At 38.2% G+C, this 13,464-nt stretch overlaps 1 protein-coding gene across 4 annotated transcripts in view; it reads right to left on the bottom strand.

The window, feature by feature from the left end:
• Positions 1-13,464, bottom strand: part of ARHGEF37 (Rho guanine nucleotide exchange factor 37) — an 83,974-nt gene that overhangs the window by 31,041 nt on the left and 39,469 nt on the right. For all 4 annotated transcript variants that reach the window (XM_058166635.1, XM_058166639.1, XM_058166637.1 and 1 more), the window contains exons 2-6: positions 8,636-8,859; positions 7,884-8,007; positions 6,265-6,412; positions 3,377-3,576; positions 1,434-1,564 (exon numbers count right to left, since the gene is read on the bottom strand). In XM_058166635.1, coding sequence (XP_058022618.1) covers positions 1,434-1,564; positions 3,377-3,576; positions 6,265-6,412; positions 7,884-8,007; positions 8,636-8,851 — 819 coding nt within the window. In that variant the 5' untranslated portion in view covers positions 8,852-8,859. The remainder of the gene's footprint in view (positions 1-1,433; positions 1,565-3,376; positions 3,577-6,264; positions 6,413-7,883; positions 8,008-8,635; positions 8,860-13,464) is intronic.

Below are 13,464 nucleotides of genomic sequence, written 5' to 3'. Positions count from 1 at the left end.
TGTTCTTAATCTGTATTATATGTACTTTTATTGGCTGTGAACCGCCCTGAGTCCTTCGGGAGAAGGGCGGTATACAAATCAAATAAATAAATAAAATAAATAAATAAATAAATAAATTTCAGAGGGAAAAGCTGATTTCATTACATTTGCTTCCGTTCTTGAATTTTTTTTCATTGCCCTGAAGTGGTTAAGTTGAGAGTTAAAGAATATTACTCCAATAGATATTTCCACACAGGCTTCCTAATGCTGTCAGAGATAAGCTAATTTTAAGCAGGGTCATAATACTTTATCTTTGACAAACAGGAACCAGTGCTAAGCCCAATATCTCAATTAGGAATGTAATGAGGAGTGGAAAATGCTCGGCATGCTTGCAGCACTACATAAATTACTACTCCTGTCATTACATGTGAAGGAATCATCCTCAGCCGGGTCACAAGCAGAAGTTGTTATGTGATCTCGTCCCAAAATGTGTCATGATCCATAAATGAAGCACATGAACTCTTAAAGGCTGCAGTGTGATCATCTACTGCTATCCACGAAGCAGCTTGAGGGCATCTTGAGGGCATTCGGGGTGAATTCAGTTGAATGGAATGGAAACTGTGGATGAGATGGAAGGTCCTGGAGTCTACATTTCCTAGAATACGCAATCTCTATAACTGTACTGTTTAAAACAATAGCACTTAGACTTATATACCGCATCACAGTGCTTTACAGCCCTCTCTAAGCTGTTTACAGAATTAGCATATTGCCCCCAACAATCTGGGTCCTCATTTTACTGACCTTGGAAGGATGGAAGGCTGAGTCAACTGTTGTGTCTGCACCACCCGAGCCGGGGGCCCTGCCAGAAAGTGACTCGGAAAGTGAGGGGGAAGGACCATCAGGACTTACCTCTGGAGCACCAGCTTCCCTGGCTCAGCTCCAGGAGCCAGAGGCAGGCCAGGTGGAGAAGATAACGAGGCCTCCATCCCCTGACTCTTTCCCCCCCCCCAGGCCATGCCTCCAGACCTGGCTGATGGCAATCAGGCCTGGCTGGACCCTAGGTTTCATAGGCAGGAGAGGCAGGAACAACAGAAGCAAGGGTGGGGCAGGCCTAGGAAGTGCTGAGTCATGGAGCCACACCCCACAGGATATAAAAGCAGCAAGAGCTGCTATACCTCTTTGTGGCAAGCAAATCAGCTGCTTAACTAGAGCTGAAGTACTGTTTATTCCTGGTTGACTTATCAGCATCAAGCGAGATAACAGAGACACTTGGCAGACACTCGTTAGTTTGCTGCCAGAAGTTGATAGTTGCCGGCTAAATAAGTCATCGCTCAGACTGAGGCGAGGGGGAGAGAACATCAACCTTTAGAAACCTTTCTTCATTCTTCTTTGCCATTCCAGACTACTGCAGGGCATTCAGTACCAAGACATACGGCAAAATGATATATATTTACCTTGGTCACAATCCCAGCTTCATGCATGAAGAGGCGGCTCAACCGTGCAGTCTTCTTGGCAATGGAGTGGGTATTGATACGGGCCAGTCGTTCTCGCAGAGTCAGATATCCAGCCTTGTTATATTTATCTGCTGTTCTCAGTCCAAAAAAGGGGAAGGTGAGAATTGTAACAGAACAAGTTATATAAGGCAGGAGGACATTTTTTCCTGGGTATTTAAGGATTATTCAATAGATGTAAGAAAAAGAATGCCATGGGAAAACTTGATATCCCAAAGGTGCTTCTTTTCCAAGAGGTGACTGGACTTTCTGGTTTTTTCTTTTGAAGACGTTTCACTTCTCATCCAAGAAGCTTCTTCAGCTCTGACTGGATGGTGGGGAATGGAAGGATTTATACTCCTAGGCAGTGATAGTTTGCTGCACTCCTAGGCAGATAGTTTGCTGCATTGATGGACGTTTGGTTGAGGCGAGACCATCCAATGAGAAGGGCTGGATTCACAAGCAAATGAACTCCAAAATGACAAATCTCTGAAACGCAACCGTGTCTGAAAAAAAAAAGTGGTGGAATACTTTTAGACACAGTTACATTTCAGGGATCTGTCATTTTGAAGTTCGAACCCAGACCTTCTCATCAGATGGTCTCGTCTCAACCAAACATCCGCTAATGCAGCACACTATCATTGCCTAGGAGTATAAATCCTTCCATTCCCCACCATCCAGTCAGAGCTGAAGAAGCTTCTTGGATGAGAAGTGAACCATCTTCAAAAGAAAGCAAGAAAGTCCGGTTGCCTCTTGAAAAAGCTCCATTGGGACAACCATGACCGGGATGACTAAGAATCGCCATAGATACTTAACTTTGATACATTTGGATACACTGATTAACAACAAGCTAAAAAAGCAATCAAATATAGGACCAAGAGGCTGCCTTGTAGCCATTGTCTCTTCAGCTAAAGAAGAGTATATAACAGATTTTCCTTCTCTAGAAATCCCCAAATTTAGTGAACCATAACTTCGGGGCCCTTTTCTTGCTGACATTTTATTACCCAGCTAAGTAACATCATTAGACTGATGCCTAACACTGATGGTGTTACCTATCGGATAATGAAATGTCTGTGAGAAAACAACCAAGGTCAGAGAGCATCAAGGGCCCCAAAGTTTAACCCTGAGCTACAAATACAAATATCAGAATCATAACTTCTATCATTTTCAGGACAGCACCCTGATTGAGAATGATGGGAACTGTTTTCCAACACATCTACTAGGCTGGGGAGGCCGTGCTATATTCATGCAAACAGTTCTGACAAAACAAACCTACAGATTGCTATATTGTGACCTTATATCATCTTGAAAGCTGATTTGTTTTCTATTCCTTAGTTTTAGTTCAGCTTTGAAGCTAAGTTCATTAATGGCTGGTTCCAATTCAGTAATGCATATTCCTCAGGTATGACTGGTCAATTCTCCCAAAGCAGAATTATGCCTTCAAATGTATGTTTCCTTTCCCAAGTGACTTCTCCATTGTTTGCATGTTTGACAGTGCAGCAAAAAAAGTCTGTGTATGAATAATGTTCCCCATTGTGCTTTAGACCCAGAGCTATAAGTGAGTTGTAGCTGATTAATTTCCTACATTGCAAATGCTGACTCAAGAAACCGCTTGCTGCGCCAAGGTAGAAATGATGTTAGAATCACATTTCTAAAAGTGCTTTCCCTTTATTTTTGTTTGCCATTATTAAACTTTCAATATCCCTAGGTAAACTCAAGGAAATTAGATCACGAAGTCCTGCAAAAATACATCAAACATTCCATGTAGCCTGCTTCACTTGACCCATTCCATATATACCAGATTTCAATTTTCCAACAAATTATTGTAGCACATTGAGTGCTTTTGGAAGTTGAAGATTCCTGGCATTCTGCAATAGACCTAGCTAGAGAAGATCAATCTCCCTTACCTATTTCCTTCCGCCTTTTATATTCATTGATATTGGCATTGACATCTGCCATAGCTGTGGCTGCAGCCTGCAGGGCTCCATAGGCACTGTCAGTGACTGAAGTGTTTTCCACAATCTTCTGCAACAACAGTGGGTATTTTGTGATTCGTTGCACTGGCATCACCAGGAAGAAACTCAGGTGTGAAGCACCAGTGTGAGGCCTGATCAAGAAACGCATAAGGATATCAGTAAGAGCATGTAGGGTCCCCTCAAGCAAACAGCGCCATCTATTGGGACCCAGAAAGCATATTTTCTTTGTCATGGAGCTTGTTCCCTGGAATAAGATCCCTTCCTCTCCCTGCTGAGAGATCCAGATCAACCCCCTATCCTGGAGATGTTTCAAGAAAGCCTTCAAAATCTGGATTCAGCCCCTCCCCGTCTTGTGGTGGGGTACTTATGGCAGTAGGTTTGTGTAGACACAGGGATTTTCTTACTGGTTTTACTTGTTTCATTTCTTGTTTTTATTTTATGTAAGCTACCCAGAATCATTATGCAATGGGTGCCCGCTAAAGCTCCTAAATAAATAAATAAACATCAGGATGTAAAGCGGCTTTAAATTGTTTCAGCCTTTCCAAATTTATTTATTTATTTATTTATTCAAATTTGTATACCGCCCTATCTCCCGAAGGACTCAGGGCGGTTCACAGGCACATAAAACATTTATATACAATTAAAATAACTATTAAAAAACTTATTCTAATGCCAAATATTAAAAATATAAATATAAATCTTAAAACCAAATTTAAACCCCTGTAAATTTAAAAATCTATAAATTTAAAATCTAAATTTAAAATCTAAAATCTAAATGTGAAACTGAGTATTTCATATGTATTTAACAGAGAGGCAGGAGTTGCCTTTTATATCCCCATTTATTTATTTTTGACTTACATCTCATTTTTCTTTTGTACACCTCAAGACAGTGTACATAGTAATTCTTTTCCCCAATCCAATGAGGAGGATTGGGGTGAGAAAGTGTGCCCCAATCCATTCATTCAATTGGCTCCCTTGCCTAAAAGAAAACTAGAAATCGCATCTCCCAATTTCTAGTCCTTTATCCACTATATCATTTTTTTATTTGAGCCTGCAAAACAAAAAACAAACCCCCCCCCAAACAAAACAAAATCCATGAACCAAATACAATAGCCATGCTCCTTTCATAATATTCTAAAGTATCTTCTATATCCACTTGATAATCCACCTCCAATTTTTATGCTTGATTTCCAACAAAGTTAAGATGTTTAATCTTTAAAGCCCAATGGTAAGCTATAACCATGCCATTGCCTGGAACATTGGTAATTTGCCATTATGTGCGAAGATTACACATTAGCCTTGATTAACAATGCAGGCCTGATGGAAGGATTCTTGCTGCTGCTGTTGCTGCTGCTCTGTTAAGTTTGAAGGGTTTTTCTGCAGCTGGGCTCTAGTTGGTAGTAGTGGCAGAAAGAAATGTGTAAGCTGAGCTCCTATGTATGAGCATCCTGTTTCAAAGAAGGCCAACAAGGCCTCTAAAAAAGCTTATCAACAGACTTCAGCAAATGGTACTCTGTTGCTATTGTTGTTGTTATCATATGGCATTGTTACATTAGCCAGGAGACCACAGTGCTATTGTAAAGTAGTAGTTTGGTTGCCAATTTACCAGCTCTGTTGTAGGACATGCTCACATACTTCCCAGGGTAAGCCTCAGGAGGCAAGATGGCTTTGCACCAAAAAGAAAGACAAGTGGCTCTTCCTGCAGCAGCATCCAAGGCCCCCTCCCTTCCCTGGAGCCACCTTGTAAATGGGCACCACAACTGGGAAGGTTCAGAACTAGCAGGAATCTGAATGCCTATATGGAGTACCAATGCATTTCCTCACCAAAGTGATATCTACTTATCTACTTGCACAGAACATGCTTTCAAACTGTTAGGTGGGCAGAAATTGAGAAAACTGATGGGAGCTCACCCCTCCCTGTAGTGCTAGGTCTCAAACTGCTGGAGCAGAGACCATCTCCAATGCTATTAAGCAACTGAGCTTTATAACTGTGCCTCTGGTACTCTGTGATATACTTTCTCTGGACATAATGATTCAGTGTCAATGCAAATTTGTCTCTAATAGCTTTCGGAGAATGGTTTTTAATATTCAATTGCTTTGCTTTGCTCACAGAGCATTACTAGATACCATTTTTTCATGGCACTTTCCATGAAAAATAATATCCACTAAAGAAGGAAACATGGTGTAGTTTGCACAATGCCTTTTTATTAGTACCCCAACCAAGCATGCTAAACAGCACTGTTTTATTTAATCCCATTAAAAACTCATTTGGCACAATGGTCACTTTATCTGATGACATTGAATTCTGTGAAGGACAAGGATAAGCTTTGAATCTTGCCATAAATTCATGGAACATCGCAATTGCAGGAATCAATACATTGAATCAATACAATGCAATGGAAATCCAATAGAAAGATGACGTATAGCTCATATTTGCAAATCTACCTGTTCCTCTGCTTTTAAACATAATTCATATTTATCAAAAGGCCTCTATGTTCAAAATTAAATACAAATGGCATTAGTTGACTTTCTTCACGTCCTACTGATTTGTGTGGACCATGGCAGATTTACACCCTCTGGTTTGGATGTGTATTGTGATTCATTTGGAAAAAGAGCTGTCATCTCTCATAGCTATGCTCCCCTACTCAAGTATCTGTTTCAGCAAGATGAAGAGAGGAAGTGACCCAAAGGGCACAGATGCTGCTTACCACTGACTGATGTTACTGCCTCATTAAACCCAGGGCCGTGTTTCTTGAAAAGTAAAAAGGTTAACATACTAAAAATCTGGGTTGATTGCCACCATCATAAAGTATACTTACACAGTGGTAGTCAAAGTTTCTATAATTTCTTTTTGCAATCTTGGCTCCTTACTATAAATATCCAACAGTAAAAGAGCTTGGTCATAGTCCCCACAATAAATTTTATAGACATTCTCCATTTCTGCTTTGAGCTCTTGGAATAAAGTGCCTGCCACAACAAAATTATAAAACATCAGAATGAAGATTCCCAAGACATATATCGTATCTTGAAAAGGCTTAATGCATCAAATTGTTCTTAAAACTCATTAATTAGTCTCACTTTTATGCAAGTATCACACACACACACACACACACGCACACACACACACACACACACACACACACAGAGAGAGAGAGAGAGACACGTATATGTAAATATATAGATACAGGAATAACTTTTCAGGCAGATAAAGAGTGTACACATTTGAAGTAGAGTGATACCTCAGTACTCATTTTTAACTGATTCTGGGAGGCATAATAAGGGGCAAAAATGATGAGTACCAAACAATTTTTTCCCATAAGGAATAACGCAGTGAATCACAAGGTAGCCAGCATGGACAAGTTCTAGCTTGTGCATTGAATATCAAACAAACAATGAGTACTGGGGCAAAATTTTCATGACAACATGTGTTAAGTACCAAATTTGATGAGTTTCAAAGCAGTTGAGTACCAAGGTACCACTGTATAGCTGACTATGAAATTAAAAAGCTATCCCTTCACTATCACCCCCCCAGATCCTTGAATGTGCCACACCTCTCAAGGATATTAGCTCACATTTCAAAAGTGACAATTGAACAATTCGGCAGGCAGAATTTCCAAAGAATGGGATTGCAACTCTACTCTCCCTTGGAGTCCTACTTTGCCTGCTCCTTACTTACCCATCATAGTGCAAAACTCTTCTTATCGTTAGGTCTCATAAGAAAGATTATATCAGCCTCACTTTACATTGTTTCTTCCTTTATCTACCGTCTTTCACTACCCATTGTTTCTTTAAACTTCTTTAAACTTAAACTTCTTTAAACTTAAAGATCCTCTCCTTATTTTACTCCTTAGCTACTCAATCTTTTCATCAGGTTCTCCAGCATTCTACTCTTTCTTTATCCACAGAATTCCCTGGAGTGCTTTGAAGAAGATTCACAGATGGCTTCCAAAATGTTCCCTTTTATGACTCATACCATGCTGTCCCCAGAAACTGAACTCAAAAAATAAAAAATATCTAAGGAAAATAAAAAGCATATTGACTTTCATTTACTTAGCGAGCACAACAACATTTTATTGTTTTGGAGGTTAAATCATCTCTCTTTAGTCCATAATTTCATGTACAATCTTGAAATAACTACACTTTTGGACAATATTCAAAGTAACTATTTTGTTCTGATACAAATAATAAAAGTAATTCTGGAATCACAGAAATAGCTGATTAACTTCAAGCTAAGTAACACTTAGATGAACTTTCAATTCTTGAAAAGGTGATATTGAATCCAGTTTTTAAGACATTAGGCAATCTGACACTGCCTTATAACACTTGTATCAAAGTTATTGAAGTACTCCTGTTATTATAATAGAATGTATACTATTGCTTTAATAACAACAGTATTTAAAAACTAAGCAGTAGACACATCATTGTAGATATCACCTACTGATATGAAAAAGTTGTTCTTGCCCCTGGTTCACAGAAGCTTCAAGTCCTTTCAACAAACGTTTGGAAACTTGCAGGATATCATCTATATTAGAGAACAATCCTTCCAGGTCAATTTCAGGCAGCTGAAATAGAGTAGTACAACATTTCAGTTTCTTTTCCTATTCTACAAGACAAAGATAGTTACTATCTTTTTACAGTGACATTTCTATCCCAACATTGCTTCTAAAACTGTAAACATCTCTAGGTTGTGCGTTCTGACAAATCCCTTTGTATTTCTGTAAGGAGCTGTATCATGCTGCTTTATTGATCTGTGGATTCTTCAGGTGCAGAAGTTGCGAGCACATTGTTGAAGAATGAATCTACAGAATACAATAGATGTATAGCCGGAAGAAACTTTCTAACAACAGGAGCCAATGGTCATTTCAAGCCATATCTCCAATCAGTCAAGAGTTCACCATCTTTACTTGATAAAGAATACATTAACAACCAATATATTCTCTTTCTCTTGCCTTAAACATAATTTCCATAGTATCTCCAGTTGAAGACTCCCTATACTCTATTTCTTACTATTCACTTAATGGATTAGTCTAGTTTAAGGTCTCAAGTTTGAGACAAGCCACTGATGCTTAGCTTCCTTAATGCCTTAACGCATTGCTATTTATAGAAAATAGTATTCCCTGTTGTAGATATGAAAAAAAAATTATCATAACTCAAGTGCTGATGATTACAGACCGTCTCTCTCATTCTTACCTGTTTTTTCTGGAGGTGATCACAGATATCAAAAATGCAGAGCTGAAGGTTGTGCACATAGTTAGCCTCTGTAGTGATGAGCTCATCCATGGCCATTTGGTGATTCAGCTCTGGTTTGTCAGAAGATACCAGAGTTTCATAAATATGTTCATAGATATGTTCCTCATCCTCTGAAGTCACCTTGGATGGAGGTTCTTCAGTGCTGTCATTTGCCATATTTGAAGCTACAAAGGCAGGATGAGAAGTTTCAGTCATTGTTCATATGAGCAATAGTCAGGTAAATTCTTAGGTGTATTTTAATAGGAATTTTCCCTTTTGTTCACTATTACATTTTGAAAATATAAGGAGTTAGTTAACATATGCTGGCAACAGCTTATCAATTATAAGTATCATATATATAGTATATATATAAGAAATAACCAAAAGCCAACATGGGTTTGTCAAAAACAGATCATGCCAGACTAATTTTATTGCATTCTTTGACAAAGTGACAAAATTAGTGGACCAGAGGAATGCTGTCGATATAATTTACTTGGATTTCAGTAAAGCATTTGATAAAGTAGACCATAACCTACTAGAAGATAAAGTAGAAAAATGTGGGTTAGACAGCACCACCACCAGATGGATTCGTAACTGGCTGACCAACCGCACTCAACATGTACTCCTCAACGGAACTACATCCACATGGAGGGAAGTATGCAGTGGAGTACCCCAAGGCTCTATTTTAGGCCCAGTACTCTTCAATATCTTCATCAATGACTTGGACAAGAGGATAAATGGGAAACTCATCAAATTTGCAGATGACACCAAGCTGGCAGGAATAGCCAACACTCCAGAAGATAGGCTCAAGATACAGAAAGATCTTGACAGACTAGAACATTGGGTGCTATCTAACAAAATGAAATTCAACAGTGAAAAAAGTAAAGTTCTACATTTAGGCCAAAAAAACACAATGCACAGGTACTGGATATGTGGTACTTTGCTCAATAGTAGTAACTGTGAGAGGGATTTTGGAGTCCTAGTGGACAACCATTTAGATATGAGCCAGCAGTGTGCAGCAGCTGCCAAAAAAGCCAACACAGTTCTGGGCTGCATAAACAGAGGAATAGAATCAAGATCACGTGAAGTATTAGTACCACATTATAATGCCTTGGAAAGGCCACACTTGGAATATTGCATTCAGTTTTGGTCGCCACAATGTAAAAAAGATGTTGAGACTCTAGAAAGAGTGCAGAGAAGAGCAACAAAGATGATTAGGGGACTGGAGGCTAAAACATATGAAGAACGGTTGCAGGAAATGGGTATGTCTAGTTTAATGAAAAGAAGGACTAGGGGAGACATGATAGCAGTGTTCCAATATCTCAGGAGTTGCCACAAAGAAGAGGGAATCAAACTATTCTCCAAAGCACCTGAGGGTAGAACAAGAAGCAATGGGTGGAAACTAATCAAGGAGAGAAGCAGCCTAGAACTAAGGAGAAATTTCTTGACAGTTAGAACAATTAATCAGTGGAACAACTTGCCTGCAGAAGTTGTGAATGCTCCAACACTGGAAATTTTTAAGAAAATGTTGGATAACCATTTGTCTGAAATGGTGTAGGGTTTCCTGCCTGGGCAGGGGGTTGGACTAGAAGATCTCCAAGGTCCCTCCCAACTCTTGTTGTTGTTGTTGTTGTTGTTGTTGTTGTTGTTGTTGTTGTTATTATTATTATTATTATTATTATTATTATTATTATTATTATTATAAATATTCTTTTGTTATAGTTACTCACTGTTTCTGGGTAGTAACCTATAATTTAAAAAAACCTTAATTGTTCTTAACTAGTTACTATGAAACTTGAATTTAATTCTAAACAACTGTTTGGGATTCCCAGCAACTCGCCCTATTTATTAACAGGGGCCGGGGCAAGAAATGTAATATAGATGTGAAACTATTTCTTTCTTCAATAGATTCCTGACTAAAAAGAAGAGCCTCTCCCCAACAGAGTTTTGGCCATGTTATGGTGCAGAATGAGATCACCCTTCTCTAAGAGATCCTTGTATTAATAAAGCTGTTCTCATGGTCTGCATGACACTTTCACCCACATTGACTTTATCATTGCACCAGTGAGAGAACAGTTACTGCTGAGCAAAAATATGATTTGATGAGAAAAGACCAAGCCACTCCTTGTGACTTTCTTTCATGAATCCCAGCTTCATTCAAAGTGAAGTCGTTTCACAGATTGATGTGAAAAGGACTTTTAAATTTTGAGGAGAGTTCATTGACTCTTTCTGCCATGACATCATACATAATTCTACATAGTGGCTGTCATCATCCACATAAAAAATTAAGCCTGGAATTAAAAGTGATAAAACTGTCTATTAAAATATGGGAAAGCTGACCATAGTTGAAGGCACATAACATTTCTCAATGATGTTTCTAAAGCACCTTGAGTCATGCAAATCACAGTTCTGTGACCTTGGATGAAATCATCATTTTAAAATCAATATGGAGGAAAAGATATTGCTGCTTGCCTGGAATAGTGAGATAACCTTTCAAACTACTTTAACTGACGGATTTTTTTTTAAATCTCAGCTATATTCAATTGAATGGTAAAATGCTTTATTTTCAGGGCATAATTCCATACAGTAGTTATCATTTTATACAGCATTATCAAACTATCACTACATTATTATTATTATTATTATTATTATTATTATTATTATTATTATTATTATTATTATTTTAAATTGTAGTTGTTAATTCACTTAAGTAGATTTAAATCAAAAAGGTGAGGTAAACTATCCAATGAATTACACACAGGCTAGGCAAACAGAAGTTGTCACTTGCTTGACATAGTTTTATAGTCTTAGAAATGATGATGTATACAACTTAACAAATTCAGTTCTTTGTACTTCCATCATCTAAGGTTATATTCTAAACCTTAGTTTATTATTTATTACTGCATCAATGAGTGACAGAAATTCTCATCCCAGTTGCCATCATAATACATCCTGTAGTATATCTACATTTTTAAAAAAAGTTAAAAGTTGACTAATAGAAAAGATTAAAATAAAAAACAAAACACTAATTAAAAACACAAGCATATTTCAACAATCACAGATAAAAAATTTAAAATGCTAATTATGGAATGTTTCTTTTAAATGGCATCAATTTAAGAGGCTAAATAATAGAAAAACTTGGATCCTTGTCTAACTGTACAGACCTTCATTGCATAAGAAACAAAAAAATGGGGGTAAAGCCATAGATCAGTTTCTTTTTACCAGTAAAACAACAAAAAAGTTTTGACTTACTTTCAGGACTGATTTATGATGGCATTTATTTTCATGGACGGGAATCTACTTTATCAAATAAATACATAACCTGTTATTGTCAGATGACAAGCATAGAAAGAGGAAGAAGTGATATATGTTCACTTCTATAGAATCTTTACAGCAAGGTCAGATGCAGAATACTTTTTTACATTAATATCTATCAAGAAGTAAAACACAAGATTATTCCGCGCCCCTCTCTTCCCTGTCCTTCAGATTGCTCTCTCTTCCACTTCATTTTCAAGGCAAGTGGGCATCTTGCCAAAGCACCGAGCTGTGGTTGTCCAACATTTATTTCTTTTTAATGGAATATCTCAAGGATTTATCTCTGATTCCCCAAAGTGTGACCTGCAACCTAGTAGTTGTCCCACATGGTCAGCTATTTGAAGGATGAAGAAAAGGTTCTTGAGTCCAAGTGATGAGAAAGGGACTCATGCCTTAAGTACAAGAGAATTGTTCTGATAATCTTTCAAGATCAATTGTGCACATTCCGGGATCAGGAGGTTTTGCTCCCAGTTATTTCCCGTCAGAATTACTGCCTATATGTCCTACACCACATAGAAATCGCAGCTAGTCCAGCTAGTTCAAAAAGTGATAGTATGTGTAGTTATGGGTATGCCTTAGCAATAGGAATAGCATTTAGCCTTATATACCGCTCCATAGTGCTTTACAGTCCTCTCTGAGTGGTTTACAGAGTCAGCATATTGCCCCAACAATCTTGGTCCTTGGAAAGATAGAAAGCCGAAACAACCTTGAACTCGTCAGGATTGAACTCCTGGCAGTAGGCAGAGTTTGCCTGCCATATTGCATTCTAACCACTGCGCGCTACCATAGGTCCTTGGTCTTGGTTCCTTGCAATAAAGCCAGTTTATGAACTACTCTGGCTCTCAGTAGGTTTCTGAGTAAATTCAAGATGCTGGTTCTCAGCCATAATGCCTTCCATGGTGCAGAATTGGGTTATCCATCTGTCTCCTATTATTTTTGCCTGCAAAAATCCAACAAAGTTGGCATACTTCTGGTCCCCTCAGTTAAGCTATGTTACTTGATGGAACCAAAGAAACCTGCATTTTCTATTGCCCTGCCTACTCTGTGGCCCTCTGTGGCCCTGATGACTTTCCATAAGGCATTAAAAACTTGTTTGTTTCCATGGGTATTGGGCCAGGATGTTTATGAATCCATTTTTCAGGGGTTATGGATATGTGCATTGCCTCTGGCATGATGTTTCTTTGGGAGGGGTTTGAGGATATTTTTATTCTTATTTTAACTGTTGTTTGCTAGTTAGAGTCATATTTCAAATTGGAGGGCACAAAAATCAAATTAAATAAATCAATAAAGTCACTGTAATGACTCTTTAAAAAATAAAATCACAACCAAGGGAGCAGTATTCATATAGAGATTTTCCATGACTAAAATGTGCCTCTATTTGCTTCTGTATTTCCTCCTGGGTCTCCAGCAGAAGCTACTACTAGCTGAGAATGTATCTTGCAAATAGCACTGAATTCCGCCTACATGCTGTCAAC

The sequence above is a fragment of the Ahaetulla prasina genome, chromosome 2 (genome assembly GCF_028640845.1).
Source record: "Ahaetulla prasina isolate Xishuangbanna chromosome 2, ASM2864084v1, whole genome shotgun sequence".
In the NCBI taxonomy this organism is placed as follows: Eukaryota; Metazoa; Chordata; class Lepidosauria; order Squamata; family Colubridae; genus Ahaetulla; species Ahaetulla prasina.
Note: the sequence above shows the minus strand (reverse complement) of the source record. Positions and strands in the feature narration are given on the sequence as shown.